The following is a 13835-nucleotide window of genomic DNA, read 5'->3' on the forward strand; positions in this document are numbered from 1 at the left end:
GCCACAATGATGAGCAGGTCCAGGTGGAAGCCGGAGCCCTTCAACAGCATCCGCTCCTTCTTACAGACTATTAGCCTGACGGAAGGAAAGAAAGAGAGAGCAAAGAGAGTGTGGAGAAGAAAAAGGGGATGTGAAGATAAGTCATATATATATATATATATATATATATGACTTATGACTTATCAACAACTGTAATAAGTTGTCCAGTGTAGGAAATCCTCAGCGGTACCGTTGTTCATAGAAAGACCCTAATACAACGCATCTCGCTCTCTCTTCACTCTTTCTCTCCTCCACTCAATATCTCTCTCCCTCCATCTACTATCTTCTTATACATATATATATATTTGATGTTTTATTTAACCTTTATTTAGCCTAGTTAAATATAGGTATAAAAATATAGTAAGTTGTTCCACATAAAGGGCTTGAAAACTGAAAGCAGCTTTACCCAACTCTGTGGAGACCGAGCCTGAAACTCGGGTTTGGTCATTTGTAAGTCTAAATTGAATTAATAATGATAGATACCAGTACATAGGAAGTTTCTACATGAGCGCTTTGTGAACAATGGTGAGTTCTAGAACCATCACCAGTAATAAACCTAAGGGAACAATGGTGAGTTCTAGAACCATCACCAGTAATACACCTATGGGCCCAATGGTGAGGTCCAGAACCATCATCAGTAATAAACCTATGGGCCCAATGGTGAGTTCTAGAACCATCACCAGTAATAAGCCTAAGGTGCACAATGAAAAACAGTGTCAAGTGGTTTAAGTGTAGTTGCTGCTGCATGCATATAGATAATATCTCCATAATATGAAATAGACATAAAAATGGCCTGGACAATGTACTTCCTATTTAATTTGTTTCTTGTATTTATTCAGGGTAGCCCAATTGAGACCACTTACCTTTATTTAACGAGGCAAGTCAGTTAAGAACAAATTCTTATTTACAATGACGGCCTACCCCGGCCAAACCCTATCCCGGACGACGCTGGGCCAATTGTGAGCAGCCCTATGGGATTCCCAATCACGGCCTGTTGTGATACAGCCTGGAATCGAACCAGGGTCTGTAGTGATGCCTCTATAGCACTGAGATGCAGTGCCTTAGATCGCTGTGCAACTAGGGAGACCCAGTGTGCCATAATGGTGCCAGGAGTAAAACAAATGTTTTATTAACAAAAGTCAGACATGCTTTGTTTCTGTAAAAGAAACCAACGTTTTTTATTTATTAGCCACACTCAAGGTCCTAAACGATATCTTAACCGCCACCGATAAGAAACATTACTGTGCAGCCGTGTTCATTGATCTTGCCAAGGCTTTCGACTCTGTCAATCACCACATCCTCATCGGCAGACTCGACAGCCTTGGTTTCTCAAATGATTGCCTCGCCTGGTTCACCAACTACTTCTCTGATAGAGTTCAGTGTGTCAAATCGGAGGGTCTGCTGTCCGGACCTCTGGAAGTCTCTATGGGGGTGCCACAGGGTTCAATTCTTGGACCGACTCTCTTCTCTGTATACATCAATGAGGTCGCTCTTGCTGCTGGTGAGTCTCTGATCCACCTCTACGCAGACGACACCATTCTGTATACTTCTGGCCCTTCTTTGGACACTGTGTTAACAACCCTCCAGGCAAGCTTCAATGCCATGCAACTCTCCTTCCGTGGCCTCCAATTGCTCTTAAATACAAGTAAAACTAAATGCATGCTCTTCAACCGATCGCTACCCGCACCTACCCGCCTGTCCAACATCACTACTCTGGACGGCTCTGATTTAGAATACGTGGACAACTACAAATACTTAGGTGTCTGGTTAGACTGTAAACTCTCCTTCCAGACCCGTATCAAATATCTCTAATCCAAAGTTAAATCTAGAATTGGCTTCCTATTTCGCAACAAAGCATCCTTCACTCATGCTGCCAAACATACCCTTGTAAAACTGACCATTCTACCAATCCTCGACTTTAGCGATGTCATTTACAAAATAGCCTCCAATACCCTACTCAACAAATTGGATGCAATCTATCACAGTGCAATCCGTTTTGTCACCAAAGCCCCATATACTACCCACCATTGCGACCTGTACGCTCTCGTTGGCTGGCCCTCGCTTCATAGTCGTCGCCAAACCCACTGGCTCCATGTCATTTACAAGACCCTGCTAGGTAAAGTCCCCTCTTATCTCAGCTCGCTGGTCACCATAGTATCTCCCACCTGTAGCACACGCTCCAGCAGGTATATCTCTCTAGTCACCCCCAAAACCAATTCTTTCTTTGGCCGCCTCTCCTTCCAGTTCTCTGCTGCCAATGACTGGAACAAACTACAAAAAGCACTGAAACTGGAAACACTTATCTCCCTTACTAGCTTTAAGCACCAACTGTCAGAGCAGCTCACAGATTACTGCACCTGTACATAGCCCACCTATATTTTAGCCCAAACAACTACCTCTTTCCCTGCTGTATTTAATTTATTTATTTATTTTGCTCCTTTGCACCCCATTATTTTTATTTCTACTTTGCACATTCTTCCATTGCAAATCTACCATTCCAGTGTTTTACTTGCTATATTGTATTTACTTTGCCACCATGGCCTTTTTTTGCCTTTACCTCCCTTATCTCACCTCATTTGCTCACATCGTATATAGACTTGTTTATACTGTATTATTGACTGTATGTTTGTTTTGCTCCATGTGTAACTCTGTGTCGTTGTATGTGTCGAACTGCTTTGCTTTATCTTGGCCAGGTCGCAATTGTAAATGAGAACTTGTTCTCAACTTGCCTACCTGGTTAAATAAAAGGTGAAATACATTTCTACTTCTGTGAACTTCATTGTCTGTATGAACCCTGCTTAAAGGATGTATAATCCTAAGCCTATGTGGTTGTATTGGTGGAGTTATGAGCCGATTTGCATATATATTCACTTGTATTCCTCTAAGTACACATGTGGAACTGCATGAAAAACCCTTTTTATGTTTGTTTCAAACTATTTTGAAATGTTGACCCCAATGTCACACATTGGCTCCATTACTTATATAAAAAAAAATTTTTTTTAAATAGCTCTTTAATACTGTATGTAAGATGGGGTTGCAGAGGTGAGGGGTTAGAGGGATTCCTTACGTGGTGATCTGCGTCTCCATGAAGATAAGGATGAAAACGAGCAGTGCGGGTAGGATGCTAGCACCCATCATCCAGACGGGGAACTGGCTGTCTGAGCCCAGCGGAGGGATCAGCCAGCCCCGCTTCCCAGGACTGGTCACCGAGAAGCCTGTGGGCACGCTCAGCTTCTGTATAGGGGGGGGTCAACAGGAAAAGGTCAACCTGAGCTATTCTCACTTCTGATTGGACTCTCTTTATATTTGATCGTGACCTATATTTCACCTGGGTGTAGGTGTCTTTTATGCTGTAGTCCACCAACACCATGATGAGAATCGAGATGGGAACCCCGAAGTCTCCAATCATCCTACGGAGCTGAGACACAGAACATGTCACACTGAATATGATATGGTTGCTTACTGCCACGAGTGTCAAGGCATTTTGAATAATACCTTTTTTTCTCCCTTGGCCAACACTGTATGGCTCTGGTCTGTACTTACCTTGCCAGGGAAGAAGGCACTGTTCTTGAACTTGCGCAGGTAGAATGCAATGAAGAAGGTTCCAGACATGAGCACCAGCGTCAGAAGGGCTGTGTTGGGCTCTCCTACCACCTTGTCAGGCACGTCGACCACAGTGTGGTTGCATGATGATGATGTCCATGTGCCGTTGACCAGGTAACAGCGTTGAAGAGGATGCTCTTGAAAGATCTGGGTCGGTTTTCATTCAGACAGACAGACAGACAGACAGACAGACAGACAGGCAGGCAGGCAGGCAGGCAGGCAGGCAGGCAGGCAGACAGGCAGGCAGACAGGCAGACAGACAAACAGGCAGACAGTTTTCTTATGAGTCTCATTCCTTCCTGCACCATGACATCTGTGTCAGGTGTGTTGTAGATGACTTCAGTTTCAAATGCTCTCGGCGGTGTCATAATGCATGCAACGGTATGGATGCGGTAAAGAGGTCAATGGAACGTAGACCGTGGGGATAGAAGGTTTTCGGATTGGCACACATTCAACCAATCTGACCTTACAAAGTGGATATTGTAACTTTTTTTGCTGAGGGGCAATGAGGAGATTCGGGATCTTTCCCCCTTCGGCATCTTTCCCCCACGCATTTCCATGGCATTTCTATTGTTTTGGTTGAGTTCCATTGACCTCGTTACTGCATCTATGCTAGCTATGAATGGCAAACTTGTTAGCCAGTGGACAATTTAACCCAATCAGCTCCAGCCCAGTGTTTATGGGCGCTCTTCCTTCCAACCTCACCTTGCCCAGTTTGGAGAAGGTCTCGTAGATGAAGATGAGGGAGATGAGGAAGGAGAAGATCTCCTGGGTGAAGCGCGACACGAAGCGGACCAGGAAGCTTCCCTCGAAGGCCACTATGAGGACAACGATGAGCACCAGCCAGAAGCCAATCCATACACGGCCCGTCAGATACTCCATGTCATTGGCATTGCAGAACTGCATGACAGAAACACCAGACAAAATGTTGGGTGACGTTCAGAAAGCGTCATTATCATCATCATTATCACATTTAACCATATTCCTTACACACAGCTAGGGTTGCACATTTCCAGAATCTTCCACAAAGTTTTCAGATTATTTTTCATGTTGAAGGATTTTTGGAATTAGGAAGGAAAGGAATCCTTCAACTCCTCGAAATGGGATTTATTTTTTAAACAGAAAACTCTTAGGAATTTTGCAACCAGTTCATTCTTTGTAAATTCTTTGCAGGTGAGTGAACAAGTGCCCAATTTGGGGAGAAGGGGGAGTTAGGAAGAATTAGGCTAGTTGCTCACCGAGTAGAAGGCCTCCTCAAACACCAGCAGGGGTCCAGAGAAGCCCACCACAAGGAGAGGCTGCGCCCCAAGGAGGGAGAATATAACCCCTTGCATTGCCGTGGCGATGATCAGCTCCGACACGCCAATCAGCCCCCCTGTTTTCTCACCTAGAGAAGAAGAAGAGGAAGTGAATACCAATACTCAAAATGATATGACTACCAATATACTCTATCCCTCTTTTTTTAGCTTAATTTCGATTCATAAAATGTTTCGTCAGTGATCCAATATTGTCCTTCTTCTTTTTAACAGTCTCCCTGACTTCCCTCCCTCCCCCAATGGTTGACTGACTGACTGACCCAGTAGTCCTCCGAAGGTGACGGCGGGCGACAGGGCAGCGAAGTAGATGAATATGATGGCGGCCATGCACTGGGGGTTGAGCGCGTCACGTAAGTCACTGGCATATTTGGGGTAGCGTCGTGCGGCATCGCGGATCAGACCCCCAAACAGGCGGCCTGAACGGCGCAGAGGGTCGACCCCAGGTTTGAAGGGCGCCTGCAGAGCTGAGTGAGAGAGAAGGAAAAGGGTTTATCACCCTTGACCATGGAATCGTTGTGCTTTTGGTTTGTAGTTTGCCCTCCTGTTCCTCTGTAGTATACGTATGTATATCTGTGTATGCTTGTCTCTATTACCTTTATCCTTTGGGCTCTTTGGCTCTTTGACCTTGAGCTCCTTGCCCTGCTGCTCCTCTCTCTTGCGGAGCATCTCTCTCTGGAAGCGGGCCACCGAGCGCAGCAGCTCTTCGCCACCAACCTCAGACGGCGGCAGCACGATGCTGCAGTCCAGGAAGCTGTTGATGGCATTCAGCAGGTCCTGCCGCTCGTCCGCCAAGTATGCCGCCTCATGGAAGTGCTGCGGTAAAATAATAACAATAATATATCGTTGCTGTCTGATGAAAATCTCTTATCTCCAAAACAGAAACTTTTCAGGAAATGGGAAAAAAAACGGCCATATTTTACCATTAACGTACATACAATCACCAAACTTCAGAAGCTATTTTGAATACATTTCTTGGTCCTAGTGTCATGAAAAGTTCAGAGTACATTGAGGGGAGTTACTGCTTTCAATAGACGTAAAATAATGAACATTTGTGAAAATTGTTCCAAGGTTTTCATCAGACAGTAACGATACGCCACTTAGCAGATGCTTTTATTCAAAGTGATCTACAGGAGAGTGACTGCATCGTTTTTTGTTTGTATGTGTATGTGCTCCCTGTGGGAGTTCAACCCACGACCTTGGTGTTGCTAGTACCACGCTATAACCAACTGAGCCACACGTGGGGAAGTATGGGTCACACAACAGCTTAACCAACTGATCCACACGTGGGGAAGTATGGGTCACACAACAGTTTAACCAACTGAGCCACACGTGGGGAAGTATGGGTCACACAACAGTTTAACCAACTGAGCCACATGTGGGGAAGTATGGGTCACACAACAGCTTAACCAACTGATCCACATGTGGGGAAGTATGGGTCACACAACAGCTTAACCAACTGATCCACAACAGGGCAGTATGGGTCACACAACAGTTTAACCAACTGATCCACACGTGGGGAAGTATGGGTCACACAACAGTTTAACCAACTGATCCACAACAGGGCAGTATGGGTCACACAACAGCTTAACCAACTGAGCCACAACAGGGCAGTATGAGTCACCAAACGGTTAACTCACCTTGTCAGACATAAGTGTGGAGATGGAGCGGCCAATCTGGTGGTAGTCGATGTGGGCGATGGGTGGGCCCATGAGGAGGAAGAGGAAACGCACAGGAATAGGAACCTCCAGTACGGACTCCAGCAGGACGGCTTCCTGCAGACGCACAAACGCCATGGAAGGCTGCTCCAGGAAGCCCACGGCGCCTGCGGGAGACAGTTGGTACATTTCATTGAACTTGATGGATTATTGAATTTAGGATGATCGGACTATCAGACTCAGTGGGGCTTTTCACTTTCAGATCCAGTGTGTTAGACTAGAGTACAATTGAAGCAAAATCCTAATGGAGGATCATGCAAAAACTCATGCTTTAATACAGATATTAATAACAATAACAAAATGTTAAACTACTATAATTGACACTATCGGCTCTCCCACCAATGTGGGAACGTCTGCCTCATAGCTGGAAATGTGAGTGAAATAGCAAGGCGCACCTACGAGGACGACAGTGGCCTCTGCATTTTCCGGAATCTTCTCCAGCAACTTGAGCTCATGCTTGGACTTGGACCTGTGCATGCCCAATATGGGAGGATTGTCCTTCTGTAGATGAACACTGGAGTTTAGACACCAAGAATACGCACACATTCAGACTAAAAACAAAACATAAAACACTCACCCAAGACAAGAGGGCAAAGATAAATACACACACACACCACAAACACAACTCAAACAACACAGAGCTCGCAAAAACGCTCAGACACACAAACATCCCGTACACAGAGACACAAAGACACATCCACACTTCCAAGACCTCGCTCTTCTCCACGTCGATGCGGGAGTCTGTGAGGGTGCCGGCAGCCCCTCCTCCATCCATGAGGGGGTCAGTCACAGAGGGCTCGGCTTGGCCTGTGTGGTTGCTGCTGTTCTGGTGGTTCACCATCAGTGAGACCAGGCTGGCGGCAGAGATGTTCCGCGTGAAAGAGCTGTGTTCCTTCTCATCGCTCGGGTGACTGCGGGTAGAGACGAGGAGAGAGAGAGAGAGAACGGCTGAACTGAGTTTGTGTATTACAACTAAAGTAATACCTGAGTTTGAGAAGTGACAAATGATGTAAATAAACACTGTGAATATGTACCGTGTGTCTATGTTAGTGATAGACTGTACGTAGCAGGGTAGCAGGCGGATCATAGACAGCTAGAGGAGAGACATACCTGTGTTTGAGTAGTAGGGCTCTGAGGACATTGGCCCGGTCCTCTACTTTGATCTGATCAGAGATGATCATCTGCTCCACCACCTGATGGGCGATGCCAGGCAAGGTCTTCTGCTTCAAGTCCAGCAGCACCGCACCTAAAGAACACATCCCCTAAGTTTCCATTTAACACAACTAACTGTTTCGTTTTCTTGCCTTTGTCCATCCCTTTTTTTATTCCCCATTTTCTTCCCTTCCTCCCCATTTTCTTCCCTTCCTCCCCATTTTCTTCCCTTCCTCCCCATTTTCTTCCCTTCCTCCCCAATCTCTCCCTTCCTCCCCATTCTCTCCCTTCCTCCCCATTTTCTTCCCTTCCTCCCCAATCTCTCCCTTCCTCCCCAATCTCTCCCTTCCTCTCTATCTTCATCTGTACTTTTTCTACCTCCCCCTCTCACCTCTTTCTTTGACCCTCTCCTTTCCCAACCCCCCACCTCCCCTTCTATTCCCAACTCCTTCTCTCCCTCCTCCCCCTTCTATTCCTCACTCATCCTACCTACCTTCCCTCCCTTTCTTCCCTCACTCTCCCCTCTTTCTCTCACCATGGGAGATGGTCTTTCGGAGCTCCAGGAGACTACGGAAGGAGAGCGAGGCGACGTGGGGTTTTCCCCAACGGTCCGTTTCCTCCTCCACTTCCTCCTCAAACTTGATCCAGCGAGCCGTCTCCCGCCACTGCAACTCCTGGTTCTTATCCATCACCAGCTCGTTTAGCTCTACAAACACCTGGAAGAGAGGTCACACGTACAATATAGAAAACTATCTCCATAATGAAAACCTCCTCTTGTACCTTGGATCCTGTTCCAACAGCCCTGCTCCAATCATGCCCCTCTGCACTCAGCCCTCTAACAACCCAGATTGTTAACCACTCCCTCCAATCTGGCCACCTGCATTTAAGACCGCTGTCATCAGCCCCCTTCTGAAGAAGCCCACCCTAGACCCGGAAGTGTTGGCTAAATACAGGCCAATATCCAATCTTCTCTTCCTCTCCAAACTGTTGGAAAAAGTGGTTGCTGTGCAGCTCCAAGACCATCTCGATCAGAACAACCAATTGCTGAAGTTCCAGTCAGGTTTCCAGCCGGCCTACAGCACTGAAACAGGCCCTACTCAGGGTCACCAACGACCTGCTGATGGCGGCTGATGCAGGCTCTCCTTGTCCTCTGATCCTCCTGGACTTGAGCGCAGCGTTTGACACTGTCGACCATCCCATCCTCCTGAAGCGCCTCCGGGACACAACAGACTATCTGGACCAGCTCTGAGCTGGTTCCACTCCTACTTCTTAGACAGGACTGAGTATGGGTCCAAGTCTCGCTCCCACCACATCACCTGCAGTGTCCCACAAGGATCTGTTCTTGGACCCTATCCTGTTTGTTCTGTACATGCTCTCCCCCTCGGACTAATGCAACATACTCTTCATCGAGAACCCTGGCAGGAGTCTCCAGAAGCTCCAAAACATCCAGAACAACCCTGCCAGGATCCTGGTGAGAGTGAAGGATCCTGGTGAGAGTGGAGGATAATCATCCCCATCCTAGCATCTCTGCTCTGGCTCCCCATCTCAACACCATCACATCACCCCCATCCTGTCTCCCCGTCTCAACACCATCACATCACCCCCATCCTGACTCCCCGTCTCAACACCATCACATCACCCCCATCCTGTCTCCCGTCTCAACACCATCACATCATCCCCATCCTGGCTCCCCGTCTCAACACCATCACATCACCCCCATCCTGGCTCCCCGTCTCAACACCATCACATCACCCCCATCCTGTCTCCCCGTCTCAACACCATCACATCACCCCCATCCTGACTCCCCGTCTCAACACCATCACATCACCCCCATCCTGTCTCCCCGTCTCAACACCATCACATCATCCCCATCCTGGCTCCCCGTCTCAACACCATCACATCACCCCCATCCTGACTCCCCGTCTCAACACCATCACATCACCCCCATCCTGGCTCCCCATCTCAACACCATCACATCACCCCCATCCTGACTCCCCGTCTCAACACCATCACATCACCCCCATCCTGGCTCCCCATCTCAACACCATCACATCATCCCCATCCTGGCTCCCCGTCTCAACACCATCACATCACCCCCATCCTGGCTCCCCGTCTCAAAACCATCACATCACCCCCATCCTGACTCCCCGTCTCAACACCATCACATCACCCCCATCCTGGCTCCCCATCTCAACACCATCACATCACCCCCATCCTGTCTCCCCGTCTCAACACCATCACATCATCCCCATCCTGGCTCCCCGTCTCAACACCATCACATCGCCCCCATCCTGGCATCTCTGCTCTGGCTCCCGTCTCAACACCATCACATCACCCCCATCCTGACTCCCCGTCTCAACACCATCACACCACCCCCATCCTGACTCCCCGTCTCAACACCATCACATCACCCCCATCCTGGCTCCCTGTCTCAACACCATCACATCACCCCCATCCTGACTCCCCGTCTCAACACCATCACATTACCCTCATCCTGACTCCCCGTCTCAACACCATCACATCACCCCCATCCTGGCTCCCTGTCTCAACACCATCACATCACCCCCATCCTGACTCCCTGTCTCAACACCATCACATCACCCCCATCCTGACTCCCCGTCTCAACACCATCACATTACCCCCATCCTGACTCCCCGTCTCAACACCATCACATCACCCCCATCCTGACTCCCCGTCTCAACACCATCACATCACCCCCATCCTGACTCCCTGTCTCAACACCATCACACCACCCCCATCCTGACTCCCCGTCTCAACACCATCACATCACCCCCATCCTGGCTCCCCGTCTCAACACCATCACATCACCCCCATCCTGTCTCCCCCGTCTCAACACCATCACATCACCCCCATCCTGTCTCCCCGTCTCAACACCATCACATCGCCCCCATCCTGGCATCTCTGCTCTGGCTCCCCGTCTCAACACCATCACATCACCCCCATCCTGGCTCCCTGTCTCAACACCATCACATCACCCCCATCCTGACTCCCCGTCTCAACACCATCACATCACCCCCATCCTGACTCCCCGTCTCAACACCATCACATCACCCCCATCCTGGCTCCCTGTCTCAACACCATCACATCACCCCCATCCTGTCTCCCCGTCTCAACACCATCACATCACCCCCATCCTGTCTCCCCGTCTCAACACCATCACATCACCCCCATCCTGGCTCCCCATCTCAACACCATCACATCACCCCCATCCTGGCTCCCCATCACATCACCCCCATCCTGTCTCCCCGTCTCAACACCATCACATCACCCCCATCCTGTCTCCCCATCTCAACACCATCACATCACCCCCATCCTGTCTCCCCGTCTCAACACCATCACATCACCCCCATCCTGTCTCCCCGTCTCAACACCATCACATCGCCCCCATCCTGGCATCTCTGCTCTGGCTCCCCGTCTCAACACCATCACATCACCCCCATCCTGGCTCCCCGTCTCAACACCATCACATCACCCCCATCCTGTCTCCCCATCTCAACACCATCACATCACCCCCATCCTGTCTCCCCGTCTCAACACCATCACATCGCCCCCATCCTGGCATCTCTGCTCTGGCTCCCCGTCTCAACACCATCACATCACCCCCATCCTGACTCCCCGTCTCAACACCATCACATCACCCCCATCCTGGCTCCCCGTCTCAACACCATCACATCACCCCCATCCTGGCTCCCCGTCTCAACACCATCACATCACCCCCATCCTGGCTCCCCGTCTCAACACCATCACATCACCCCCATCCTGGCTCCCCGTCTCAACACCATCACATCACCCCCATCCTGACTCCCCGTCTCAACACCATCACATCACCCCCATCCTGGCTCCCCGTCTCAACACCATCACATCACCCCCATCCTGACTCCCCGTCTCAACACCATCACATTACCCCCATCCTGACTCCCCGTCTCAACACCATCACATCACCCCCATCCTGGCTCCCCGTCTCAACACCATCACATCACCCCCATCCTGGCTCCCTGTCTCAACACCATCACATCACCCCCATCCTGACTCCCCGTCTCAACACCATCACATCACCCCCATCCTGACTCCCCGTCTCAACACCATCACATCACCCCCATCCTGGCTCCCTGTCTCAACACCATCACATCACCCCCATCCTGTCTCATTCAGGATTGAATTCAAAAACCCTCCTGTTGACTTTGCAGTGTTTTCATGGCAATTCCCCTCCTTATCTCAAAGAACTGCTCTCCCTCCATAACCCCACCGTCAGGTCAAGCAATAGCCTGCTCCTCCTTTTAGGTCGTATAATAACTTTTTTTCAAACTTGATTTTAACATTCTGTCGTAAAGAGCACATGTTCAACGTCATAACAAAAAACATATTTTCCCCATTTCAAGAAGCGGCAACTGAATGCAAGCTTCACAAAACTTTAAATAAATGTTTTTATTATATATATATTTTAATTTTAATTGTTACAACATTTCTAGCTTATCTATCTGTCTATGGCAAGAGGGTTGCCATGTTATGCTCAATGCAGTTTTCCACCACAAAACACCAGAAAATGGCTAAAAACAGTAGAAGCAGCTCACCTGCTTTTACACTATGATTTGACTATTATAGGTAAAAAAATATATATATATATATATATATATAGAACATTTAAAGAATAGTTTTACCATATTAAAACGAATGTTTGCGTAACAAGATTGACCTTAAAATTACAGCCAGATGTAAATTACTTACTAATAATCACATGAAATAAATGATCATCTTTAGAAAGGACTTTGTCAAAGAAAAAATAAATAACTAGGGCTTTACAATGATGGTGCAAACATAGGATAAATCTTGGGGTTAAAATCAGAAAAACATGATGAGGGACATGTCAAAATGAAGATTTTTGGCACGTCTTTATTTATTTTAATTGAACCTTTATTTAACTAGACAAGTCAGTTAAGAACAAATTCTTATTTACAATGACAGCCTACCCCAGCCAAACCCAGAAGACGCCTGGCCAATTGTGCGCCGCCCTATGGGACTCCCAATCACAGCCAGATGTGATACAGCCTGGATTCAAAACAGGAACTTTCGTGACACCTCTTGCCCTGAGATACAGCACCACTCAGGAAATCAGATCTTTGTTTTTTACATCAATGTGCTTTATATTAAAGGGCACATCATTTAATATAACAGGCTTTTCAAATTCAATACTGTCACAACGAGAATCACACACACACACACACACACACACGCGCGAGCACACACACACACACACACACTTTCCCATTTTAGGTGACTTCCTACTCATGTGTAACATAACCCCCCAAAAAATGTGTACATTAGACTTATACTTGCATTCGTGTTTCTATTATTATTGCTGTGAATCCTGAAGTTTCCCAATCCAAAATAAGTGTTGTATCAACCAGACTATGTTCCAATGAACTTAGGACAGGTGCATGAAGATATTAGGATATGTATCCAGCATGCATCAACTCTCTGCAGGTAGCTTAGTGGTTAGAGCGTTGGGCCAGTAACCAGAAGGTTGCTGGATCAAATCCCTGAGCTGACAATGTAAAAATGTGATGTTCTGACCCTGAGCAAGGCAGTTAACCCCCTCTTCCCCGGCTGAAGATGTTGATTATGGTCCCAGGTTAAATGTGGAAGACGCATTCAGTTGTACAACTGACTAGGTTTCCCCCTTACAAACACAGCATGCTGTATAGGCGTGGTGTTAGATTTTGACTGCACAGTTACTTAAACTTCTATCTGAAGGCTAATACAGCAAGTCCAAAGTGACCTAGGCTAAAACCGGGTTGTGCTGGTCCAAAACCACCCTACCTTCTGGTGCCGTGCCATACGACCCACGAACTCCAAGCGAACCATTCTGTCCAACATAGATGTGGATCGATACACAACCACTGGCTGGGTGAGCGAGAAGATACTGACAAATCTGACAGAGCAGCCTTACCTTACACACACACACAGAGAAGAGAGTGAACTTTACCTGGTG

General features: G+C 47.9%; 1 protein-coding gene across 1 annotated transcript in view; it reads right to left on the reverse strand.

Annotated features, from left to right (window-relative positions):
* The window catches only part of LOC135558363 (anion exchange protein 2-like), a 53729-nt gene that overhangs the window by 4500 nt on the left and 35394 nt on the right, over nucleotides 1-13835 (reverse strand). The window contains exons 8-20 of the mRNA XM_064992110.1: nucleotides 8361-8541; nucleotides 7784-7919; nucleotides 7386-7584; nucleotides 7069-7174; nucleotides 6596-6780; nucleotides 5552-5771; nucleotides 5219-5422; nucleotides 4881-5029; nucleotides 4348-4542; nucleotides 3583-3789; nucleotides 3368-3457; nucleotides 3107-3273; nucleotides 1-75 (exon numbers count right to left, since the gene is read on the reverse strand). The exon at nucleotides 1-75 is cut by the window's left edge and continues 179 nt beyond it. Coding sequence (XP_064848182.1) covers nucleotides 1-75; nucleotides 3107-3273; nucleotides 3368-3457; nucleotides 3583-3789; nucleotides 4348-4542; nucleotides 4881-5029; nucleotides 5219-5422; nucleotides 5552-5771; nucleotides 6596-6780; nucleotides 7069-7174; nucleotides 7386-7584; nucleotides 7784-7919; nucleotides 8361-8541 — 2114 coding nt within the window. The remainder of the gene's footprint in view (nucleotides 76-3106; nucleotides 3274-3367; nucleotides 3458-3582; nucleotides 3790-4347; nucleotides 4543-4880; nucleotides 5030-5218; nucleotides 5423-5551; nucleotides 5772-6595; nucleotides 6781-7068; nucleotides 7175-7385; nucleotides 7585-7783; nucleotides 7920-8360; nucleotides 8542-13835) is intronic.

Source organism: Oncorhynchus masou, chromosome 17 (genome assembly GCF_036934945.1).
Source record: "Oncorhynchus masou masou isolate Uvic2021 chromosome 17, UVic_Omas_1.1, whole genome shotgun sequence".
Taxonomy (NCBI): Eukaryota; Metazoa; Chordata; class Actinopteri; order Salmoniformes; family Salmonidae; genus Oncorhynchus; species Oncorhynchus masou.